Consider the following 21,036-nt stretch of genomic DNA (forward strand, 5'->3'; position numbering starts at 1 on the left):
CCTTTTTCATTTCAATTTTGGCGTCCTTCTGTTTTCTTTTCACTGCGTACTTAGATCATTCATACAGAAAATAAAACTCAAACAGATGTATTGATGTTTCATGGCCTGGAATGAATGAAGATTCTTCAAGGAATATCGAAAGTTCCTGCCCACATATGTAGAGCTTCGTTATTTTCCTATTCTAGTTTTCAATCGAAGGATGTTTAAGTTCAAGGAGGCACATCTTCAACGTGCTTACTGAAAAATCATTGTTAACTATAGTAAACTGAAAAATGAATTTTTAATTAATAATGGAACTACGCTGTAAATTCAATTGAAACGTTAATCCCAGGAAAGAGACGACGCCACAAATTAACGGCACACACTTGATTTGCACGAATCTTAATTTTTTATTATCCAGAGTTGAACGAATATTGACGTAACAAATTGGAAAATAAATTAAATAGTCTATTTACATTTGTCTCTTAAATTAACGCGTCCTTGATCGTGCTGACAAAGACCAGGGATCATAGAGTCTGCCAAGCACAAACAACTACATGGTATGACGTCCCACTGATCTCGCAAGAGCGTTTTGTTGGGATAGCGATGGTGACGGGTCTCAGCTGAGTGGCTGCATTAACCGACTGTCGTCGTATCGACCCAGCCCCAAGCCGGCGTAGTCGTGTTTCTTCCCTTGTTTCTTATTTTTGTTTTTGTATTTGTTTTTATTTTTATTTTTATTTTTTTACTTTTTTTTTACATCGTGTAATGCTTCCAGCGCGTTACTCGGTTTTGACGACTTTTTTCATAAAAAAAGACGACCCATAAAAGACATTCCGCGTTGAAAAGTTAAACAAAGAAAACCCACTTGGGACAGCACTTACCCGGTTGGAGTTGCCTACTCAATTCTACTATTTCCCAATGTTGTTCTCAAGAAGTTAAATTTGACCTCCACAAAGATGACATAGCGTTGCGCTTTTGCCACTACCGAAGTAACAGGTTTGTCAAGTAAAGTATGATATCCGGTTTCTCTTAATTTCTCCACTAGGGGGAGTGACCTGTTGTTTGACTGAATTCAGACGCCGGCCAACAACACTACGAGGACCTTTGTCGGAGAGCCTTTGTGAATTTGATGACGTCCCCTCGGTCAAGCTTGTCGTCGGCATTCGACGTTCGAACCACGCCTCGTGAATATGTTTCGCCCTTTCAAGATGTTGCTGCCATCTGCCTCGGCAGGTGCGTCAGCACCTGAGCGCATATGGTGAGTGCCGGCTTTTCCCAGCTGTAGTCAGTGACGGATGAGATGACGTATGACGCAGCGTAGTATGAACATAGTTACAGTTGCGCACACAGGGACAACTGCAACTATGTTCAATAACTACCAACTCGTCCAACTGTCTACTCTACTACAGCGTAGTATGCTCATGCTTTTTGCTTTGAGAATCGTTCTAGGTGTTGGTCAAATACCGCGATATAATTGCCTGTGGAATAGTAACAATAGCCACGCCACGCATTGTTTAGGCTGCCAGTGACAATTAGAGCCGAGATGTTTCGGTTGCGACCTCTTATGGTTTCCATTCGTGACGTCAGGACTTTGCCTCGCTGTGATTGGCAGGATTAGCCTCTGCTTGGCCGTGATTGCAGAATTCGCCTCGCCCCGAACCGGCAATTGGGCCGGCATTATCGGTATTCGTCCTTTCTCGCCCCACCACTTCCGGTTAGGAATTAGATGGCGGGTTTCACAGTATTTGCGACATCTGATATACACCCTATTTTCTGTAAATGGCCACTTATAGCACTGTCAGACTTAACTCCCTCTTATGACAAAATACTGATGAGTAAAAAATTAGGAAGTATACGTGTACCGGAAGTGAGCTGGGGCTGCCCAGTAGATGGCGCTACTGAGTGTGGCCAAACAAGAACGGGGCGAATACAGGAAGCTATGGTTTGGCCAATCACGCACTCGACCCAGCGACGTTTTTGGTCGCACAAGACGCCTAATAGATATTTTCATCTTCTTCACATACTGCGAGTATTTCCGTTATTTTTAAGGTGGGTTTAAACGTCTCGGCTGGGTTATGTTTACACGGATAATTTAGTATCAAGACACTTGTCGATCGGAGCAAAGCAGTGGTGTGATTGCTTTTTTGCGGTCGAATTTTCGATACAAGTGAAAGATTTACAGGTCGGTGTGTACTCAATGAGCAAGATTAAATTGAGTTTAAGTTAATTAGTCCCTCGAGAGTCGAACTCATGTATGCTTCGTGTATGATTTGTAGACTGTGTGGAGGGAGTAGTGTACTCTATTCTCCTCCTCTCGTGTGGCAGGAGATACGTCGGGCAAACGGGGCGATGCCTCAATGATCGGCTGCGGGAGCACAAGTATAACGTGTTTCGAGTTGTGTCAGGTCACCTTGGCCTGCACTGCCGAGACTGTTGCTGCGCTCCCGTCTTTGACAAATGTGAAGTGATTAGGAAAAATAAAGACAAACTCACTCGGGAAATCATTGAGGCGCGGGAAATTGGAAGATTGGGGCAAAACTGTGTCAGCATTCCGTCACTATCTTTGTCAGATAAGGAACGTTCCTATTTAGACAAACAGTGACAGTGCATAGCGATGGCTAGTGAGCACGTGGCATCCAGGTCAAGCTTTTTATTCATGTTTGTTTGTTGTGACAATACAGTATTTATACTCGCTGTTAGAACGAATAAACTTTAGTTGTAAGTCAGCGCCTTGTTTGTCTACCTTCTTGTTCTTGTCCGTGTCCTTGCGCTGTTTTAATCTTTAATCATGTATGCCTCTGAAAGCTTAAGGGTTCAGGCGAATGAAAGAATCGCTGCGAGAAATTGAACATGGCCTCAAACGCTGCTGTGTTTGTTATCAACGGCTATTAATATGGATATAAATATACGGACGTCAAAACGATACAAAGAAATAAAGGAACGTGGTACAATAAGTGAAGTGAGCCCATGTCATACCAACTCTCAAAAATACAAAAAAAAAAGAATTTTCTCGAGCAAAAATATCTGAAAACAGCCCTTCTTTAAAATAAAAAAATTGAAAACTTCAACGACCATCGCAGGCAAGGGATAGGTCCAAAATACTTACGCGAAAAAAGAAAAAAAAAAACATAACGGAGAAGCACAGATGTTTACATCCGGCAGCAGAAGGAATCGCTGAGAGTTAGCGAAACACATCGATCGCTGTAAATTTGCTTCCCTGAGAAACAAATAAAAAACCTGTGTGCGATGCAAAAACAAAAAAGGCCACTTGAGAAAGAACAGTTTTGAGAAGCGTAAAGGTATCAACTTGGGAAGTTTGTATTGGCCGAACTTCAATATCAGTAGCTCCGTCCTCAAAAGACTTCCTCGGATTGCGGTAGGTTGCCATGCCTTTATTGCTTTTTCTAATAATACGCATAGTCGGTGGCTCTCAAAATTTTTGCTTTCAGCTAGTAGTTGCCGTCTCATCAGGGTCGCAAACTGTGTTTCCTAAAGCAAAGTTTAAAATGCTTCATACCAGTGGCTGCTGCCGCTGTTTCCAGTAGCAAATTTCTTAAGGTTGTGTTTGCTGTGCTGTCTATATTTTATGCCGCCTTTTCTCCTATTGTCGTCTCAAGATCTTATATAGGCTAACTCAAGCGCAAGGCTTTGAGTATGGACATACTGTGTCCCCACGGTCTGATGCTGCCACGACGTTATTTGGTCCTTTCATGTCATGCGAGGTTCGCTTACGCGCCAGCGGTTCCTGCATGCTGTTATTTTGTCACATATAGCCATATAGGCGCGGTTATACATATAGATAAAAAAATTGTTTTGTTGTATATACGTTATATGAGATCCCGGCGATCAGGTTTAACACTCCCGTTTTCCGGTCCTTCCATAGGCATTCAATAAGAAAGTCGTTAAAAAAATGGCTACTCAGCTCGCGATTTTGACTCTACCCCCCTCTCTCTCCAGGTAGTAGTAGTTTCTCTTTTTTTTTTGGCTATAACTTGTTTTCGTGTCTGGCAATTTAGAGCTTTGAAAGCAACAATAGCCAAATGTATCGCAAACTTGATCTACTTAGGCCATGTCTTTGCCCGAAATTGCCAGAATAGTGCCAGAGTATGTACTCACTGCCTGGTTTTTTGGTTGCATTTTGGCTGTATTATGCCTTATTTCCCAAGGAAATATCAAAGTTAGGCTTTATTTTTGTTTTCGACTGGCAACTTTGAGCCTAATTTGCCAAACGAGTGACAGAATGCAGCTTCGCTGCAAGCCGGCTGGTTGGCACACGGAAGTTTTGGCTGTGCTACTTTGGCAATTATTTGAAAAATCAAAGAGCCGGCGAAAATCACTTTGCCACTAACATCCTGGAGAAAATCTTATTAGGCCCAAGTTAGGCCTTTAGAATTGCCAAACTTAGGCCAAGTTACGCGTTTTTCTGGCGTGCTGTTTGGGTTGGGATCTTCTAGTTCTCCGATTCTCTGAAGTTCTTCGGGCTGAAGGCCCGTGAAATATCCATGAAAGATCGGTACTACATCCGTGTGAGACGAGCACGTTAAAGGCGTTCAGAGCCAGACCTGGGAAGTAATTCGTTACAAGTAAAGGATCATTTGTAATTCGTTACGTCTTAAAGTAGTTTTGTAATCGCCACGTTACTTTTTTTCGGAAGTAATTGTTATATAGTTTTGGTACGAAATATTGCTGACGGATTACTTTAGTTACTCGTCACTTTTTAAACAAACATGAGCATAATATAGTATCTGAAGCAATACGAGCATAACATTCAGCAGCATAAAGAGAGCAAGTTCAACAAAATAGAAAATATCAGGAAGGGGAGAATAGCCAAAAAGAAAACACGATTTTTTGTATGACCGCGGTCACTAGAACCACTAGGAAAACGGGCAAGGCATGTACAAATACACGAAAGACAAAGATTAAGTAAGACAACACCGAGTACACTTCGTCGCCTTCCATCCAGTTCTCTTCTTATCCCGGGCAGGAGAAAGCTCTTCGTGTTTATTTGTTTTTTGTCTTTTACACCGTTTCACCCTTTCCAACTTCTTCGACGTCTCTCGCATGCTGCACAGGCCTCAAACTCGGGTTCGTACCCACGTGATTCGCGGGTTCACAACTCGCGCAACAGGGGATGCAGCCTCGCGCGAGAGAGTCAAATTCTCTTTTACTTTGATGCTCCAGCATGCTCCAGCATGCTCTTGAGCTGTACTCCAGCATGCTCTTGAGGCAAGGCGAAAAAGCGCCCGGCGCGAGCTTAAGAGCATCGTCCTCGAGGGTGCGGGTGATACTTCTTTTGGTTTACTTTTCTGGGCACGGTGGTCGAGTCACTCCTCACTTTACAGTCAACTGTCAATATAAAGAGGGGGGGGGGGGGGGGGGGGGAGGCGTTAGGCCATCGAATGTGTGCTGACAAAGAAAGAGGGAGAACGCGTAAAAGTGGTGTGACCCTCTATTGTTTTATGAGACTGATGGCCACCGCTTCTCTCGCTCTCTATTCCCTCCCCTCCCCCGGCCTCCATGAATATTTGTATGAGCAAGAACCAATGAACAATTGATAACCCGTAATCGCCAGTCTTTCTCTGACTGGTCGAGTTTTCGGTCATAGAGTGTCCGTCGTCTCCACGGCCTTCTCTTAATGAGATGTTCAAAATTTAAGGCATTAAGGAGAACGGAAACCTAGAGTTTCAGTGCATACTTTGCTTGCCAAAAGACATACATTATCTTCAGCGAGAACAACTAACTCTAATCTACGGAAACACATCAAGGCAAGCTGGGACACCTGCATTCTGCATCGGCTATAAATTGTAGCGCTAGAACCAAGTGTTTTTCTTTCTGGAAAAGGTTCGTCGAGTGCACCTACACTCTTTCCCTTAAATACAATATATTATTTTTAGAAGAACTACCATAATATGGGCATATGAGAAATAAAATGTAGTATTGCAGAACATTTTTGAAAAATAACGAAATTTCTTTCTATAGTTTTCTGCATTAGTGCACGGAAAAAGTAACGGGAAGTAATTTGTAACATAAAGAGTAAAGTAATCCGTTCCTTTTCGGCGAAAGTAATTTGTAACGGTAATTCATTAGATTTTAGGCTCGGTAATTTGTAATCGTAATCCATTACATTTTCAAGCAACGAGCACAAGTCTGTTCAGAGCGAACTCCTTTAAAGGATGGGCGAGCCAGCGCAGGCCGTTAGGCTCGAGATCGCGAAGTGATTGGCCGATCTTTAAAGGAGTTCTTCCTGAAGTCCCTTTACGGTGCCCGTCTGACAATAAGTTTGCTTTGTCGTGCGTTGTTCGAACTAGCAGGATGATGGAGTGCTTTTTTCGAATTTTTCCTGAGTCGCGTAGCAGAAAAAATGGTGACAGCTGGTAATTAGATTATATATAATAATATGGTAGAACTGACAAACTTGAAAGCAAGCTTATTTAGTTGGCTTACTGTTACAATAGAAAACGATACGCTTGTCCTGGAAGTCATAATGCTCAAAGTCACATCGCGCAGACCTGCAGTGTGAAGAGGACGGAGACAAATTTTATCAAGGACTCCACATTGGTTAGTGAAATGAGGATATTGATCGCGGAAATTAAAGACTCGACCAGTAAGTTTTGCAGTCGTCTTATTTTGCTAGTTGATTGTCAACAACCCTTATATCTGAACTAATGGTACGTTTGTGTTCTTATTGAGTTATTAGTATTAAATAAAGCTATTAAATAAGCCACACATAGGCACACGCACGAACAAAGACAGACGCGGAAACACACAAACGCACGCCCATACACACGCACGCATGCACGCGCGCATGCAAGTACGCACAAACACGCACAATCACGCAGACACTCTCACATAGAATCAACAAAGAGACAACACGTATCAAATAAATCTCATTACCTCTGCCTTAATATTTTGTCGGAACAGAAAGAAAGTAAACCTAAGCGTGTTTATTTTGAACTCGTATTTCGAGATTTGTTGTCTTAGAAATTTCTGACAAAAAAATATAAAATGCTGAAACAATGAAGAAAGGAATACATACGGGCGCGCGAAAGAAAATTTCATCCGTGGAACTATTACCGCCTTTAATAGATTCCCAACCTGGCGCCCAACTCATTACCAAAGAGTATTTAATGTTTCGTAAACAACTAGGTTCACTCACGGCCTGATAAAGATGTGTGTATTTTCTAGAACCATTGTCGGCATACTTCTCGGTTTTCTTATGCATTTTTTCTTAAATATTTTAATGTTCTTTACATTTTTAATTACCCCCCCGTGGTAAAGCGCTCGCCAAGCTACGATGTTCGTTCAAAGCTGTGACATCCAAGAAATTATACAAATTACTGCGTGTACCCAATGACCTCCGAACCTTTTCTGAAAGTTTGTCGGAATGGAACTCACATATAATATGTGATCTTATATTACAACGTCAGGACAATGATGACGGAACAAAATGTTCTAGAAGCTCTTATATCTTAGTCCTGAAAAAAATGCACGAATAAAAGGAAATTTGCTATAATTTGGGATCCGGCAAAAAAGGAAGCGAAACCTATTTGCGAGAGTCACTTTTTCTGGCTTACTTGCCTGCGAGGTGCTCTTGCGTGTTACCTTTAATAGGTTGCACAAAACGAGAAATCCGTGCGTTGCAATATTGGTTTGCCGTCGTGAAATGCGAGTACATAAACACAAATCACAAAAAAAAAAAAGATTACCGAATGTACGTCTCTGCGAGATTGGCCAAATATTTTTCGAGATAAGCAGCATACATAAAGAAAAACAGGAGTATCTCTCTCTATATATATACAAAAGAAATAGAAGAGAACTCGTTTCATATTACCCTTTCGCTTTCGTCCCGAGCGCGCTTCGGTAACGTCGAAGCTCGCAATGTTTCAGGAAACAATTTGTTTCCCTGCTTTCGTCGGATATTACGTTTTGGGAAATGTATCGTCACCCTGTAAGTTGGAAGTAATGTGAGTTTTACTTAGATGTCAGTGTAGTTCTGATAAAAATAGTTTTGTTTGTAGCAGTTCCTTTTTGAAGCATTACTTGGTGGCGTCCTGGCGCTCTTTATTCATGGGACGTGCATTACATTCGCCTCGTGATGGGGCCCGTTCAGACAACACAGTGTGTTTCATCTATCCAAAACCTAAGTTGTACCAATATTATCAACTATATAAAACTCACATCAATCACTGCCCTGGTTGAGGGGCGCATAGAATGTAACACCTAATGTCGCGTCAGTGGTTTAGATACTTAATTGATTTCGCAATGTTCTAAAAACAACTAAAGTAATAATAACAGAAATCATTATTTTTGGGCACGTTTGTTTCGTAAGTTTCACGGGTTTCACCTTAAAACTCGTCATTTCATGTAGGAGGACGTGAACTCAATGTGATGTTGATTTGGCTATTAAATAAAACTGAGCTATGGTGTAGATATCCTTTTAATTGAAGAAGGCTCAGAATTCTTTAACTGATTCACAAATTCTTCCAGTATTATAGAATGCAAGGAGAGGATACCGCCCCTTCACATGCATCTGCCTTGCTTCCTTTGGTTGTACTATTATTTTTTTTTTTTTTGGTTTGGATTGAGGAGGGTTATGTTCAGGGATTTCGGTCTCTCTCTTCATAGATGAACAGCATTTGCGCTCGTAAGATGATTGTTTTGTTGAGAAGCGAATAAAAAAGCCGTATTTATTCAATGACCGTTCCTTATATACATTCCAGCGTGAACGAAACAAAGGAAACAAATACAGCCTCGAGCGTCTTATCTTGATGATAACCGAGTCGCGATGGTACGGCCGTAGGATGACACTACATTTTTTTTTTTCACAAAAGAATCTTTCACGTGGAAGTCATCTTGCTTATACAAAGGCTCATTCATTAACTCCAACACCCGTATTCACCAGGCGCGGCTAACTAGCGGCGTTTTAAGGTTAGTAGCACGACTAAGTAGTTGCGAGCTAAACGAGAAATCCGCGACTAACGAGCGATTATGTTCTGCGGTATTCACGAGCGCGAAGCGAGCGGGTGACTATCTAGTCAGAACTAAGAAGCGGAAGTGACACAAAAAGATAGGTCACGGGCACGCGAACTTCAACGCCGCTGCGTAAATGGGTATTTTATCCTATAAAAACTAATATTTAAATGTTCATCAGGAAAAAAAAGTTACAATGAGAGACATATTGTCTTAGACAGAGTTTTACAACGAAAAATTTCAAAACAACGCCAGGGAGAAACACGGAAGCCGCATTGCCAGCGACATAAACGAATATGGAAGCGCCCGTAAATGCGTTTCTTCGCGCCGTCCACCGCCCTGCCGAGATCGCTTTAGCAATGTCTCTGGCCGTTGAACATGGCTATTTAGTCAATATTTGCTCCTCCGATTCTTTCTAGATATGTCCCCCAGCGTTCCGAGACAGTAAGTGCTTTGTTATAGCGCTGGCGGTCAGCGGTGATACGAGTCGGCCATGGCGCTAAGCCGCTAGTCGCCCGCTAAACACCGGCCAAACTAGCCCTACCCCATGTCTAAGGTTTGTTAGTCGACTCCTTAGTCGCACGGGGCGACTAGGCCCTAAACACGACCGGTGAATACCAAGCGCTCACTTAGCGGCGACTATCGCTTGCCATGTGATCATTTTAGTCGATGACGTCGCTAGTCAGTGGTTAAACAGGCACTACTCGCGCCTGGTGAAAACGGGTGCAAGTCTTTTTGCAGTTATAATTACGCGACGCCCGAAGCGAGATCGCCGCATCTCGCTTCGGCGAGACGACGTCGTAGTGGTTGGAATAGGACTGTTTTGTCCCGATCTCCTGGCTGGCGAACTCCCCTGCGCTCCTTTTCTGATCGGTAGAAGTCTTGATCTTCCGATGAAGCCGAAGGGAGACCTCGGGCTTGGTCACCAGAAGGCGATGTGCCGGGGCTCGCTTGCTTGAAGACGTTCGGCTTTGCTGTTGGACCAGGTACCGCAACAAGCTGCCGTCTGTTTCGGCATAGAATGTTGTTGTCCTTCTCGACCCAGTAGGATCTTTGGTGTCAGCAGTGTGGTGTCGGCGGGCCCCGAAAGATTAGACGAGCAGAGCACCGAGCTCGCGGGATGCAATGAAGCCAGCGGCTCCATGGCCAGCCTCAAGCCGTCGAAGCCCTTCGACTTTAACAATCCGGGCGACTGGCCGGCGTGGATCCAAGAATTTGAAGACTTCAGCTTCGCTACCGACCTTAACAAAATGGACGCCGAAACCCTAGTAAGGACGATTCTTTACGCTATGGGAAGAAAGGTCAGAGAAATTTCGAGGTTGCTCAACGTAGGTGACAAGGAGATCACGAACTATTCTCTCGAAAATCGAAGCTTCAGGGATATTTTGTACACACAAAGCACGTGGTTTACGAAAACGCCCATTTTAACAGCCAAATCAAGCTCCGAGAGAAACCGTGGACCAATTAACGGCCAAATTGCATAAGCTAGCTGGAAGGTGCGAGTTTGGCGTGATGAAGGAAAGACTTGTTCGTGATCGCTTCGTTGTAGAGCTCCTAGATCAACACTTGCCCGAGTCGTTTCAAGTGAATCCACGTTTAACACTAGCTACAGCCCTGGCAAAGGTAAAAACTAGCGAGACCGTGAAGAAACAACAAGCGGATCTGAAAAGTCTAGAACACGTCGAAGATAACGTCGATGCCGTCAGGCACAAAAAAGCACAGAAAAAGGATTTTGTAAAAGCGAATGAGAAGCCAAGTTCATGTCTGAGGCTTTGTGGGTATTGCGGCTATTCTTCACACCGAAGAATCAGCTCTCCGGCACTTCGCGAAAGATGCACGTTTTGCTGCATCTCGGTCATTTTTTAGGCACATTTTTAAAATGTGTGCCTAAAAAAAAGAAAGAAATCCCACGAAGTTAGGCGGAATCGCTGTGGAAGCCGGGATCGAAGATAAGTTTCACGGGACTGTCGACCGAAATACCGTGAAGTAGCCCGCCCGCTTTGTAGATCTTCAGACAAATGGGCACCGATTTAAAGCAAATGTAGACACGGGTGCAGAAGTAGCCGTCGTGAGCGAAACTTTTCCTTACCGACCCAAGCAGCTTAACAAAGCAGAAAATCTTCGCGGCCCCGACAACGAGTCCCTGACGACTTTTGGAAAGTTCCACACTCTTAGAAAATAAAAACCAAAAAAAAACCAGTGTATATTATCCTCCCTAAAGGCAGGAACGCTCTTGTAACCTATGTTCCTTTAGAGAGGGAGAAACTTTGGTCTTGAAAGCAGGGTAGCAAAGTTCCTCCGTCACCTGCATCTCATTATGGTGGTCCCAAATCGAGCAAATCGAGCTCAATGAGGCTTAACGACACGCTACGTCTCTTTTACGGGGCGAGAGGAGCAGCGAATAAAAGCGTACCACGGGCCTTCCGCGAACTTCATTTATTTCCGAAGACGGCTTCCTCCGCAGGTAAAATAAGTTGCGTTTCGAAAGCAGTCACTCAGTCTTCTCGTCGTCAGCACTGCGATGTTAAACGGAGAAAACCGATACTCAGTCACTTCGCGCACTTTAATGGCGAATTCGCGTGGTCAATCTCCGGCAACTTTTTTTGCCGGACGCCCGGCAACAGCGTTCGCGTGGTCGGGATCCGGCGGGCGCGCATCGTTCGGGTGGCGGTTCATCGGCAAGCGCCGGCAACTTTCCGGCGCTTTTTTCGCCCGAGCTCCAAACGACCGGGCCAGCGGGCGACCAGTCGATATCCGGTGGCGTCGGTGTCGTCACATCCAAATTTGTCGAGGAGAAAACGAAACTGATCTCAAGTCACTCGGAATGCAATGCTTAAGCCAACGCGAATCGTTGAGCGAGCCATCGCGCCACCGCGTCCATGACCGCGTGACCGCGTCACACCGAGGGCAAGATGGAGGACATGGAAGTAGATGACCGCTTGCCATTTCCCCCTTTTTCCATCGTAGACGCGCACGCCATCGCCAGTTTGTTGTTTATATACCCTGAGTCGGATCGGAGCGGCAGGGACGACATAGAGGAGGATATTCTTCTGTTTCAAACAGCTTTTTGTTTGATGTTTTCGGTTCCCGAGCCGAGGCCAAAAATCGAGGGCTACATCGAGACCGTCGTCTCCAGGTACAGCGACGAGGAGGTATGTTATAAAGTAGTGCGAGTTCTAGGGGCACGTTGCTAACAAATATCTTTTCACCGTAGTTCCGACGGAACTTCAGGCTTCACAGGAGTACCTGCGAGAAATTGATTGCCGACTTCGCGGCATCAACTGCATACCCTGACAGGTCAACTCACGGAGGAACACCGCAGAAGACGCCTGAGCATCACATTCTCGTCTTCCTATGGTAAGTCCTAATACTGTGCATCTTTTCCGATCAAGCTAATCCCCAAACCAGGAATGCAGCAGGGGGTGCCACTCTTACGGAAATTGATTAATTAGCAATGCCACTTGTAGAGAAGTTATATGCTGTGTGCGAAAGCGACCTCGCTGCCGTCTTCTCGGAGCATTTCAAGCCCTCATGAGGGTTTGACGCATGTCGCAATGCGGAGGGCAAGTTCGTCTGCTTCTTGCGCAGGGGGTAGCCGTGACGTCAGAACGCCGAGCCCTGACTGGCTGATCGCGACCCCCTATCTGAGCGTCGTCTGCTCCTTTGCAACGTCGTCTGCTCGCAACGTCGTCTGCGTGTCTTACCTTTCTGGGCCGACTTTCGGAAGTGCAGAGGCCAGATTCACAAAACGACCTTATGCCAAAAATGTGCGTAAGACAAAACATAAGAACAAATTCGTATTCACGAAACGAAATTTTCGTAAGTTTTGTGCAGGTTACGAAGAAATCCCACGACAGCTCCGAAGCTGTCTTAAAGACCGGCGTCCAGTTCGCGCTTTCCACTTTTCCCACCCTTCCTTCTCTCCCTCCTTCTACCCTGTCCACCGTTGCCTGTTCCCTCCTCCCCCATGGTGAGGAGGATCTTCTGCCTTGCAGAATCTCGCGTCTGGTCGTCGGCCTTTAAAGGGCAACTCCGCTCCATTTTTGATATTTAGAAAACTATGTAGCCCTCTTCAGTATCATATAGGAAGACCCCATGTCAAATATTACGATCTAATTCCGTCTATATATTTAATAAACTGGCCAGCGAACCTTCAAGCGAGCCAAGTCGCCGAAATCTGCCAACTCTAGCGTGCGGCGCGAGGCGCAATCATCAGCGCAGTCAACGCCACGGAGTTGGAGCGGCCAACGTTGAACCACTACGTCAGAGGCATGCATACTTCATTCTCACGTTTTGCTTGTTTTTACTTTTCAGAGCGAAATTTAACGATGATGTCATGAGTTTCTCCTCCCGGTGTTGGCTGACCGGGCGTTCACGTGATCACCGCTGCCCTGCGCGCTTATCGGTCTGTTTCTCCGCTCCCCTTCTCCTCTTTCGTCTTCTCCCCTTCCCCCTCTCCCCCGGGCCATCACCGTCCACGCCATGCAAAGCGACCTGCCCGCGTCCAAAAAAAAAAAAAAAAAAAAGGACCTGCCCGCGTCGCGTGTCCTGTTTCTCGCTCCCTCCCGAACGTCACAAGACCACGTGGTTCGACGTGAGGTGCCCATGACTGTGACGACCCAAGACCAATGTTGCCTGACGCAACCGAAGTTTCGGTTTCGGTATCTGCTGATGTTTAAATTAGGATTACACAAATATTATTCCACATTTCGCGAATCCGAAGACGTAGAGTTGTTGAGTATTACTTTGTGAATGTGAATCACATGGAAGCCTAAATTTTTCGGAATTGAGCGGAGTTGCCCTTTAAGCGCGAAACACATGTACGACGAAACCGTCCGATCCGACGTCCGACCGCGCAATACGACGGTCGAAGGCGAGGGTTTTCAACGCTCTCCGATGCTACGAAAACCCTCTCCCGCCAAGGTCATTCCGGCAGTCCGCACGTCGGATCGGACGGTTTCGTCGTACATGTGTTTCGCGCTTTATGCACTTCTTACGATCAAATCAGCATGGCCTACAGCGTCGCGGTCGCGACGACCCATGGACGTTAATTTTTCTACGTGCGCTTCACACGCGTCCTGACTTCAAGCAGCAAGAAAAAAAGGAAAGTCGCAGGAAAGGTAAGACAGACGCAGACAACGTTGCGAGTAGGCGACGTTGCAAAGGAGCAGACAACGCTGAGATAGGGGGTCGCGATCAGCCAATCAGGGCTCGGCGTTCTGACGTCACCACTACTTCCTTTCTCATGCGCAGAAGACGAAAATGAGCCCACTTGCGAGGCGTATAACATAACAGGCGGGATATGATGCGTGCCAGAACTGTCAGATGACAGTTCTGGCACGACCATCAGTCGCTATCTCTATACATTGCCAGCTCAGCTAAATATCATGCTATACAAAGTTGCTACAGGCTACACGAAGTCGGAATTAACCCCTTCCAAGTAGCGATAGGACTAAAAAGCGTAGAATTCCCTGATATGCTGGCGAAACCTCCCAAAGTACCAATGGCTACCCGTGGGCATACCCTTCTCCGGCTAGCCGTACCGCCAGCGAGAGAACATTCCGACAGTATAAGAAGTGGAAAGTACTTCCCGTGTGAATATATCTTATCACTGTCACTGGTGAACGTCATCCCGTGGTAGTCCTTAAGACTGTTGAACGTATAAACACTTCGTAGAAGCACGTTTCTGCGACGACACAGACGAATGGGGAGAAACAAACATGATGGACTTTTTGCGTGTTGTGGTGGGCCTGGCAGGCCTCTGATTGGCCCGCCGCAACACACCGCAAGCGTTTCCACACTTAAAAGTTTAACCGAATCCAACTTCCTTACGGTGTGTCACGATACGGCCGGAGGAGTCCCGTTGCGAGGTGACAGCTTTCAACTAACTGCAAGTGTGCCGTTCTGCTCTTGAACGCAGTCAAACGATAGCGTGCGAACCATAGGGCCGGCTTGCTCGAAGCAGCGTATCGGCCTAGGTTGGGAGAAAGAAAGCACTGCCAAGGCTTGACACGCGTCTCAAGTTCAGACTCAAACGATAACCTTGGCAGAGTTTTCTCTCACTGAGACGCTGTTCGAGCAAGCCGACCCAGGCTTCATCCGCAATGTCTCGTATCTCATAAAGGGCCAAAAGTCACCGTTCTACAGCGATGACGTCCCCACTGTTGCGAGCCTTATGCCGGGATACTGCAATTAGCGAATTGGGGACGTAGCTTTTGCTGTTTGCCAAGTTATACTGAAGCAAAGTTTAGTTCCCTGAATTAGATTATTTTTGCATGTTGTTGAATCGGTGTACTTAACAAAAACACTCACTGTTGTACAGTATGAAGAATATTGATCTGTATTCTGTGCGTTTCCTTGTCAGGTATGCTGGCAACAAAACGTCCATCCGAGATGTAGCTGGACGCTTTGGAGTGAGTGAGAGCACGTGCCACGCTATGATAACACGAGTGATGACGCATCTATGCCAGATCGCCTACAGGGTTATCAGATTTCCATCTGACCTCGACAAGCTCTCCAGCGATTTTGAGCAGGTATGGTTCCTTCGTCTTCACGGATCAAAGATATTTGCTCAGATGACCTCGATTGGGGCCTTCCCCCAGGTTGTCCTGGTTAGGCAGGGCAAAAGTGACACTTTGTTGTCCATGGTACTGCAGGTGGACGAAAGATGTACAGGCAGGGCCAGAATTTTACAGAGCATGGCACTGGCGTTTGAACCGCATCAGCACGCTACCTATCAGTGCTGGCTCAAATGCATGGGCATCGCCTGCACATGCGGGTGTGCCGTCCAAGGGGGCCTCCTTTTTTGTGTTACCGTATGCTCAAGCGAAGTTCCTGTTCCCGTACATTTTTTAATGTGAAATATTCTTAGCCTAGTTCCTCAGGCATCGTGAGGCCTAAAAAACGAATGCAACCGAGAGTCTAACTGCTGATTGGTCAATGAGTAGAGGAGTATAGCCATATCCACCCACCTGCGCAGTTACTGTCGATGCTGATTGGCCCCGTGCACTGGACAAGCCCACGTGCGAGTCACGAACGCACAAAACATAGGGCTCGTGCTGTAGCTCTTGGGGGGGATTGGTGGCCGAGTGGGCTAACGCACACCAGCTCGGAGCACATGGAGCGAAAGCTCGAGCTGCAGAACCCCCGACCCTGGGTTCAATCTCCACCACTGCCCATTTCGATCTGGATGAGCATCGTACCGGCGTGTGGTCATGGACCACCACTGCGTGATGCACGTTTAAGGCCCCAGGCTAACGGTGTTACTGCACTGGCTAGATTCCTTATCTACAGCTGGGAGACTCGTCGCCTGTTGAGGCAGACCAAGTTCTAGGCTGTATAAGCATACACACTACCCAGTTTTTTGCTGTAGCTTTGACTTTGCTCAGACCTCAAGTGAAACGAAGTATTATTTGGCGCCGAACGCAGCTGCATCAGTTGGAGTAATGTACCCAGATGTTTCACGTCAAACACTGATGAAGAACGCCGCCAACGCAGGCATCTGGCCGCTAAAGTCAGATGCGCGGCCCAATGACTCGCAGTACCAGCCGACGACCAAAAGCAGCGATGGCTTGAGCCACTGCACGGAGGTTGACGCATTTCAATGAAGAGACAAACCAAATGCATTAGCTGTGTCTTTAACAAAGAGCAAAGCCTCAAGGTTGAAAAAAAAATGTATTGCAAATTGTCCCACAATTGTGTTGCTATGTGAAACGTTCCGGTTTAGCACTAGTGGCACTAATGATGCTTAACAATAAGGAAACAGTTAGCGTTAGGCCTAAACTTAAGCACTGCATCACAATAGTACTACTAGCGCTAAACCAGGACGTTTCATGTAGCAACACAATTGCGGGGCAATTTGCAATAATTTTTTTTAATGTCGAAACAACCCAAAGAGGAAGCTCCGAATACAGCAGCAGACCCTCAATTGACCACCACTGTTTGCAGTGAGCTAATAACAAGCGACTGCCATTTTCTTTGAAATTGTGGTTATATGTTATGTTTCCTCTTTCAGGTCTCTGGCATGCCTGGAGTCATCGGATGTATCGACGGGTCATACATTCCCATCTGGTGCCCTGCAGACAAGATAAGGAGCACATACATCAACAGGCATGATATACTGTCCATCACGGTCCAAGGCATCTGTGACCACAAGAGACGCTTATTAGACGTGTCGGTAGGGTGCCCGAGCAAGATTCATGACGGGAGAGTTTTTAAGCTTTCGACTGTTTCCAAGCGCATCCCAACTCTTTGTGAAGGAGCAAAGTACCATCTCCTTGGGGACGCTGCATATCCATGCAGGGAGTACCTTGTTCCACCATACAAGGACTATGGGAACCTCAGTCCCAAGCAGCATGCCTTCAACACGAAACTGAGCTCGACACGAGTGCTCATTGAGAACGCCTTTGGCATTCTTAAGAACAGGTTTCGGCAGCTGAAGGTCCTGGAGTTCATTTCTGTGGAAAGAATGTGCCAGTTTACCATGTCGTGCTGCGTTATCCACAATCTGTGTATTGACGGAGATGACCTCATGGACCCAGGGGCTCCCGAGCCAACCAAGCGCACAACTCCCTACGAAGACGAGGACGAGGTGGAGGCTGCGCTACGAGTCTTGGGGGAGAAGAAGCGCAGCGCACTCGTGAGGATGGTTTGCTGAAAAGGTAAACCGTCCTCACTTTATGCCTTGATCTCCCTCTTCCAGCAACTGAGTTAATGTGAGAAAAGCAGAAACTTTGGGACTTTTATTTTGTCTAGATTGGGCTATGTTCATGCTATGGGTGCAAAGTGCTGATCTTTCCTAACATATGCAAATGTAAGCACAACCAAACTACAGACATTTGCACCGAGACTTGCATATGTTGTGAAAGATTGGCACATTGCATCCGTAGTGCAAACATAGCCTTGCACTACACTACTCGTCAAGTGGTACTTCGGCTTCTCCTAATAGCCTTCGCAGCAGATTTGCGGTGGTCTTGTTGAGTTGCACAAGTTCCTTGTGTCTTCTCTCTCGCTGTTCTTCTTGTCGTTGTTCCCTGGCATCCCTGTTAGCGTTCATTTCATCCATTTTCTTAAAGAACTGAGCCAGCTCAGCCATCCTGGCACGGCTTGGCTGCAGGGATCGGGGTCGCTGCTCCCGCTCTGCACTCCTCCCATTGCTGATCGTTGCAGCCACACTCCCGCTGGTGCTTGTTGCAGCCGCACTCCCGTTGGTGCTCGTTGCAGCCGCACTCCTGCTGGCACTCTGCGAGGCTGCTCTCCTTAGGTTCGATTGAGATGTTCCTCCATCATCTGGAGTGATTTCTGGCTGCAGGTTTTCCCGTGCTTCCTCGGCACGAAGCTTTCTCCAGACCTCCTCAACATTCCATATAATCTGTGGCTGCACACTGTCGTCCACCGACCTTATTTGCTCAAGCTCCTGTTCAAAGGGCACAGGCCTCCTTGTGGCCCCTGATGTCCTGTTATTATCAATGGCTTTTTTTTTCCGTTTCATAACGGTTCTGACACGCGCCTCACACTGTTCGGCGGTTTTGATTGTGCTCATGATGGTTTGGAGCTCATGTGCAATGGCAGAATACATCTTTTTTTGGTTAGCAAACCTCTTGAAGGGGCCTATTTCATTTTTAAATCTTACATACATGTCCATCAGGAGCCTCGTTTGCCCATCAGTCCACTTGCAACCTGGAATAATTGTGTAAGGTTAGTACAAATGTAGCAGAAATTTATGTTTTGCACCTTTTTATGAATTATATGTTTAGCTGGGTCTTTAGGCAATTCCTCCCATGTATCTTGTGTACAAAGTTGAACAATAAAAAATGGTGTCTAATACACAAGGAACTAGAAGTGTGCTGCTACAGCAAATACAGTCGCTACCAAACGAGTCTACAGCCACAGCGATGAAATCGTCACGTGTGGTGCCTCGAATACGTCAGGAGAGAGTGACCGGGCTGTCCTTACCGTTCAATTTCCGGGATGTACACTGCGCGACCTGTTAGCTCACACACGACGTTGGTGCTTTTTTTCCCATTTTTACTTCGAAGTGGTATTAGTGGGCACCAAATTTACCGCTTACGTTGCTGCCACAAATGAGCCTTCTCACGACACCAGTAGTTTTTATGACACCCTTACGAATCCGACAGAAAAACAGCAAAAACCGGTGATTGCTTGTTCACACTAACAGTGTTGCCCTCTGTACAAGACACCTTTTTGCGGATGCTTCTGTGTGCAAAGGCTGGCGCGTAATGTAGTGAGATGTCCACATTAGAATGAACAATGTATTCCCACTAATATGCGCATATAGTTTATTGACCATTTCTGGATCTTGCTTGTGCACGCGTTTTCCACACCCACAGGTGCATGGAAAACGGGAGTCCTTTCGACGAAGATGTTTCCCGTCTTCGTCACCCTCATTGAGGGAAACTGACGAAAGGATATCCTGTGTTGTAAAGATTCTCTATGTGTTTGCACAACTGCGGCAACACATATCGTCCTTTGACGGTCCCACTAAGATTTGCTTGTTGTGCCAATTTCTTTTTGTGCCAAATGTAAACTGAACCGAACAATTGGTCCTTGATGAGGGAAAACCAGATGTCCATCAAGGAAACTTCAGCAGCCCAGACTAATGCAAAACAAAACAATATGGCGGTGCTGTTTGCTCCACTATTCAGATGAAGTGACTACAGGACTCCAGAAAAGCACATGGCAACAGCAAACATATTTTGTTTCAACTTATGTCCAGACGCAGCCAATGCTACGAGCGCTAGCATGTGGCCTTGAACAGTGCTAGCACTGCATGATTGTGCGTTCTTGGCAGGGACGCTGAAAGTCTGGAGCTCGCTCTTTTAGCATCATCTGCGTGTGGACATAGACAAAGCAGAGTGGCAGCGAACGGCTTTATAAAGAGGTCTGGTAGCAGAAGCATCGCAATGAGGGACACTGTAACAACTGTTATAAGCTGAAACGAAGTATAACCATGGCAGCGACCTCCAGATACAGTGCTTTGGATTCAGATTCACAGGCCGGAAGTTCCGATGTCAATGTTGCCAAAAGAAACTGCGATACGGCTAATTTTGACGAGCGCCGTTCATAATTTTTGTTTGGACGCACCTTGGTGCAATTTCATTCTTATTTATACTTTTGTATCTGTTTGGCGCACGAAACATCCTTAGGCGCAATCGACACTGCAGTTCCATTCCTGTTATTGGCTAATGCTACAATCTCATTCACTGCGTAGTGACAAGATGCTCAGGGCTTGCCATGCTCTACAATTCTCCAGCTATCATTTGCTATAGAGGTAAAGTAGTACACTTTACGGGTACTCACAACAAATTTATGAGCAATTGTAGGTACCTTTGTTCTGAGGCTCACCAGCAGGAATGCCCATTGGTTCACTACAGATTTCTGAAAAAAAAAAACAATCACTTTTAAATTTGGTCGCAAGCGCCTTTTGTATTGATTAGAATTAGTGGTTTGGGAGCCCTCTATAGAACATACTCATGCCCTCCGAGAGCTTGACGACTTGCACAAGTACACGCCTGACACAAAGTTAACGCTTCCAGAACTTCGCGAACCGCAAATTTACCAACTCGACAGGTATCTACTCCAAAACGACAGGACCAGATCCTTGCTTACCAGAATTATCGCTGACTTGTGATGAGGTGCCCTGCATAGCTTGCGACTCAGCTAGGACTGCAAAGAAAATGAACATTATTTTCCAGTATTGTGTGAATAGTGCTTTTTCGAACTGAATCAAATAGCAGATACACCGAATCGAATATGAATTGAATAATTTTCAAATAGATAGTACACTGTTTATAAAGTATAATGCTCATTATGAGTCATTGGAAACCGTTGTAATAATGCAGGGCTAGCTAGGTGAAAATGACTAGAATTGAGAGCTGCAAAAAAAAAAAAGAGAAAAAGTAAAATGTGTAAGTTTGACAACTACAGCAGCATCTTGGTGTCGCAAAATGAGGAAGCAGCACAACAATCACGTGAACAAAGCCACTTTTAAGACACGTGTGAAACAGGGAAAACCAACGTCAGGGTGCTGAATGTGAGCTCAAGTTATATCACAGAAAACTACGT

General features: G+C 45.8%; 1 protein-coding gene across 1 annotated transcript; it reads left to right on the plus strand.

Moving 5' to 3' along the window:
* The first annotated feature begins 11,881 nt into the window (after positions 1 to 11,881).
* Positions 11,882 to 17,608, plus strand: LOC120845982 (protein ALP1-like). Its single transcript, XM_040217552.3, has 4 exons — positions 11,882 to 12,104; positions 12,167 to 12,309; positions 15,317 to 15,485; positions 16,967 to 17,608. Exons 1-4 carry the CDS (start codon positions 12,027 to 12,029, stop codon positions 17,606 to 17,608), a joined length of 1,032 nt encoding a protein of 343 aa, XP_040073486.1. The 5' UTR covers positions 11,882 to 12,026.
* The last annotated feature ends 3,428 nt before the right edge of the window (positions 17,609 to 21,036 follow it).

Source organism: Ixodes scapularis, unplaced genomic scaffold (assembly GCF_016920785.2).
Source record: "Ixodes scapularis isolate PalLabHiFi unplaced genomic scaffold, ASM1692078v2 PGA_scaffold1__304_contigs__length_218370807, whole genome shotgun sequence".
Classification (NCBI taxonomy): domain Eukaryota; kingdom Metazoa; phylum Arthropoda; class Arachnida; order Ixodida; family Ixodidae; genus Ixodes; species Ixodes scapularis.

Bases quoted from the DNA above. Each gene is read 5' to 3' on its own strand.
- LOC120845982 (XM_040217552.3), top strand. From the start codon at position 12,027: ATGTTTTCGGTTCCCGAGCCGAGGCCAAAAATCGAGGGCTACATCGAG. The intron at 12,310-15,316 runs GTAAGTCCTAAT...TTTCCTTGTCAG, and splicing joins CACATTCTCGTCTTCCTATG to GTATGCTGGCAACAAAACGT. The intron at 15,486-16,966 runs GTATGGTTCCTT...TTCCTCTTTCAG, and splicing joins TCTCCAGCGATTTTGAGCAG to GTCTCTGGCATGCCTGGAGT.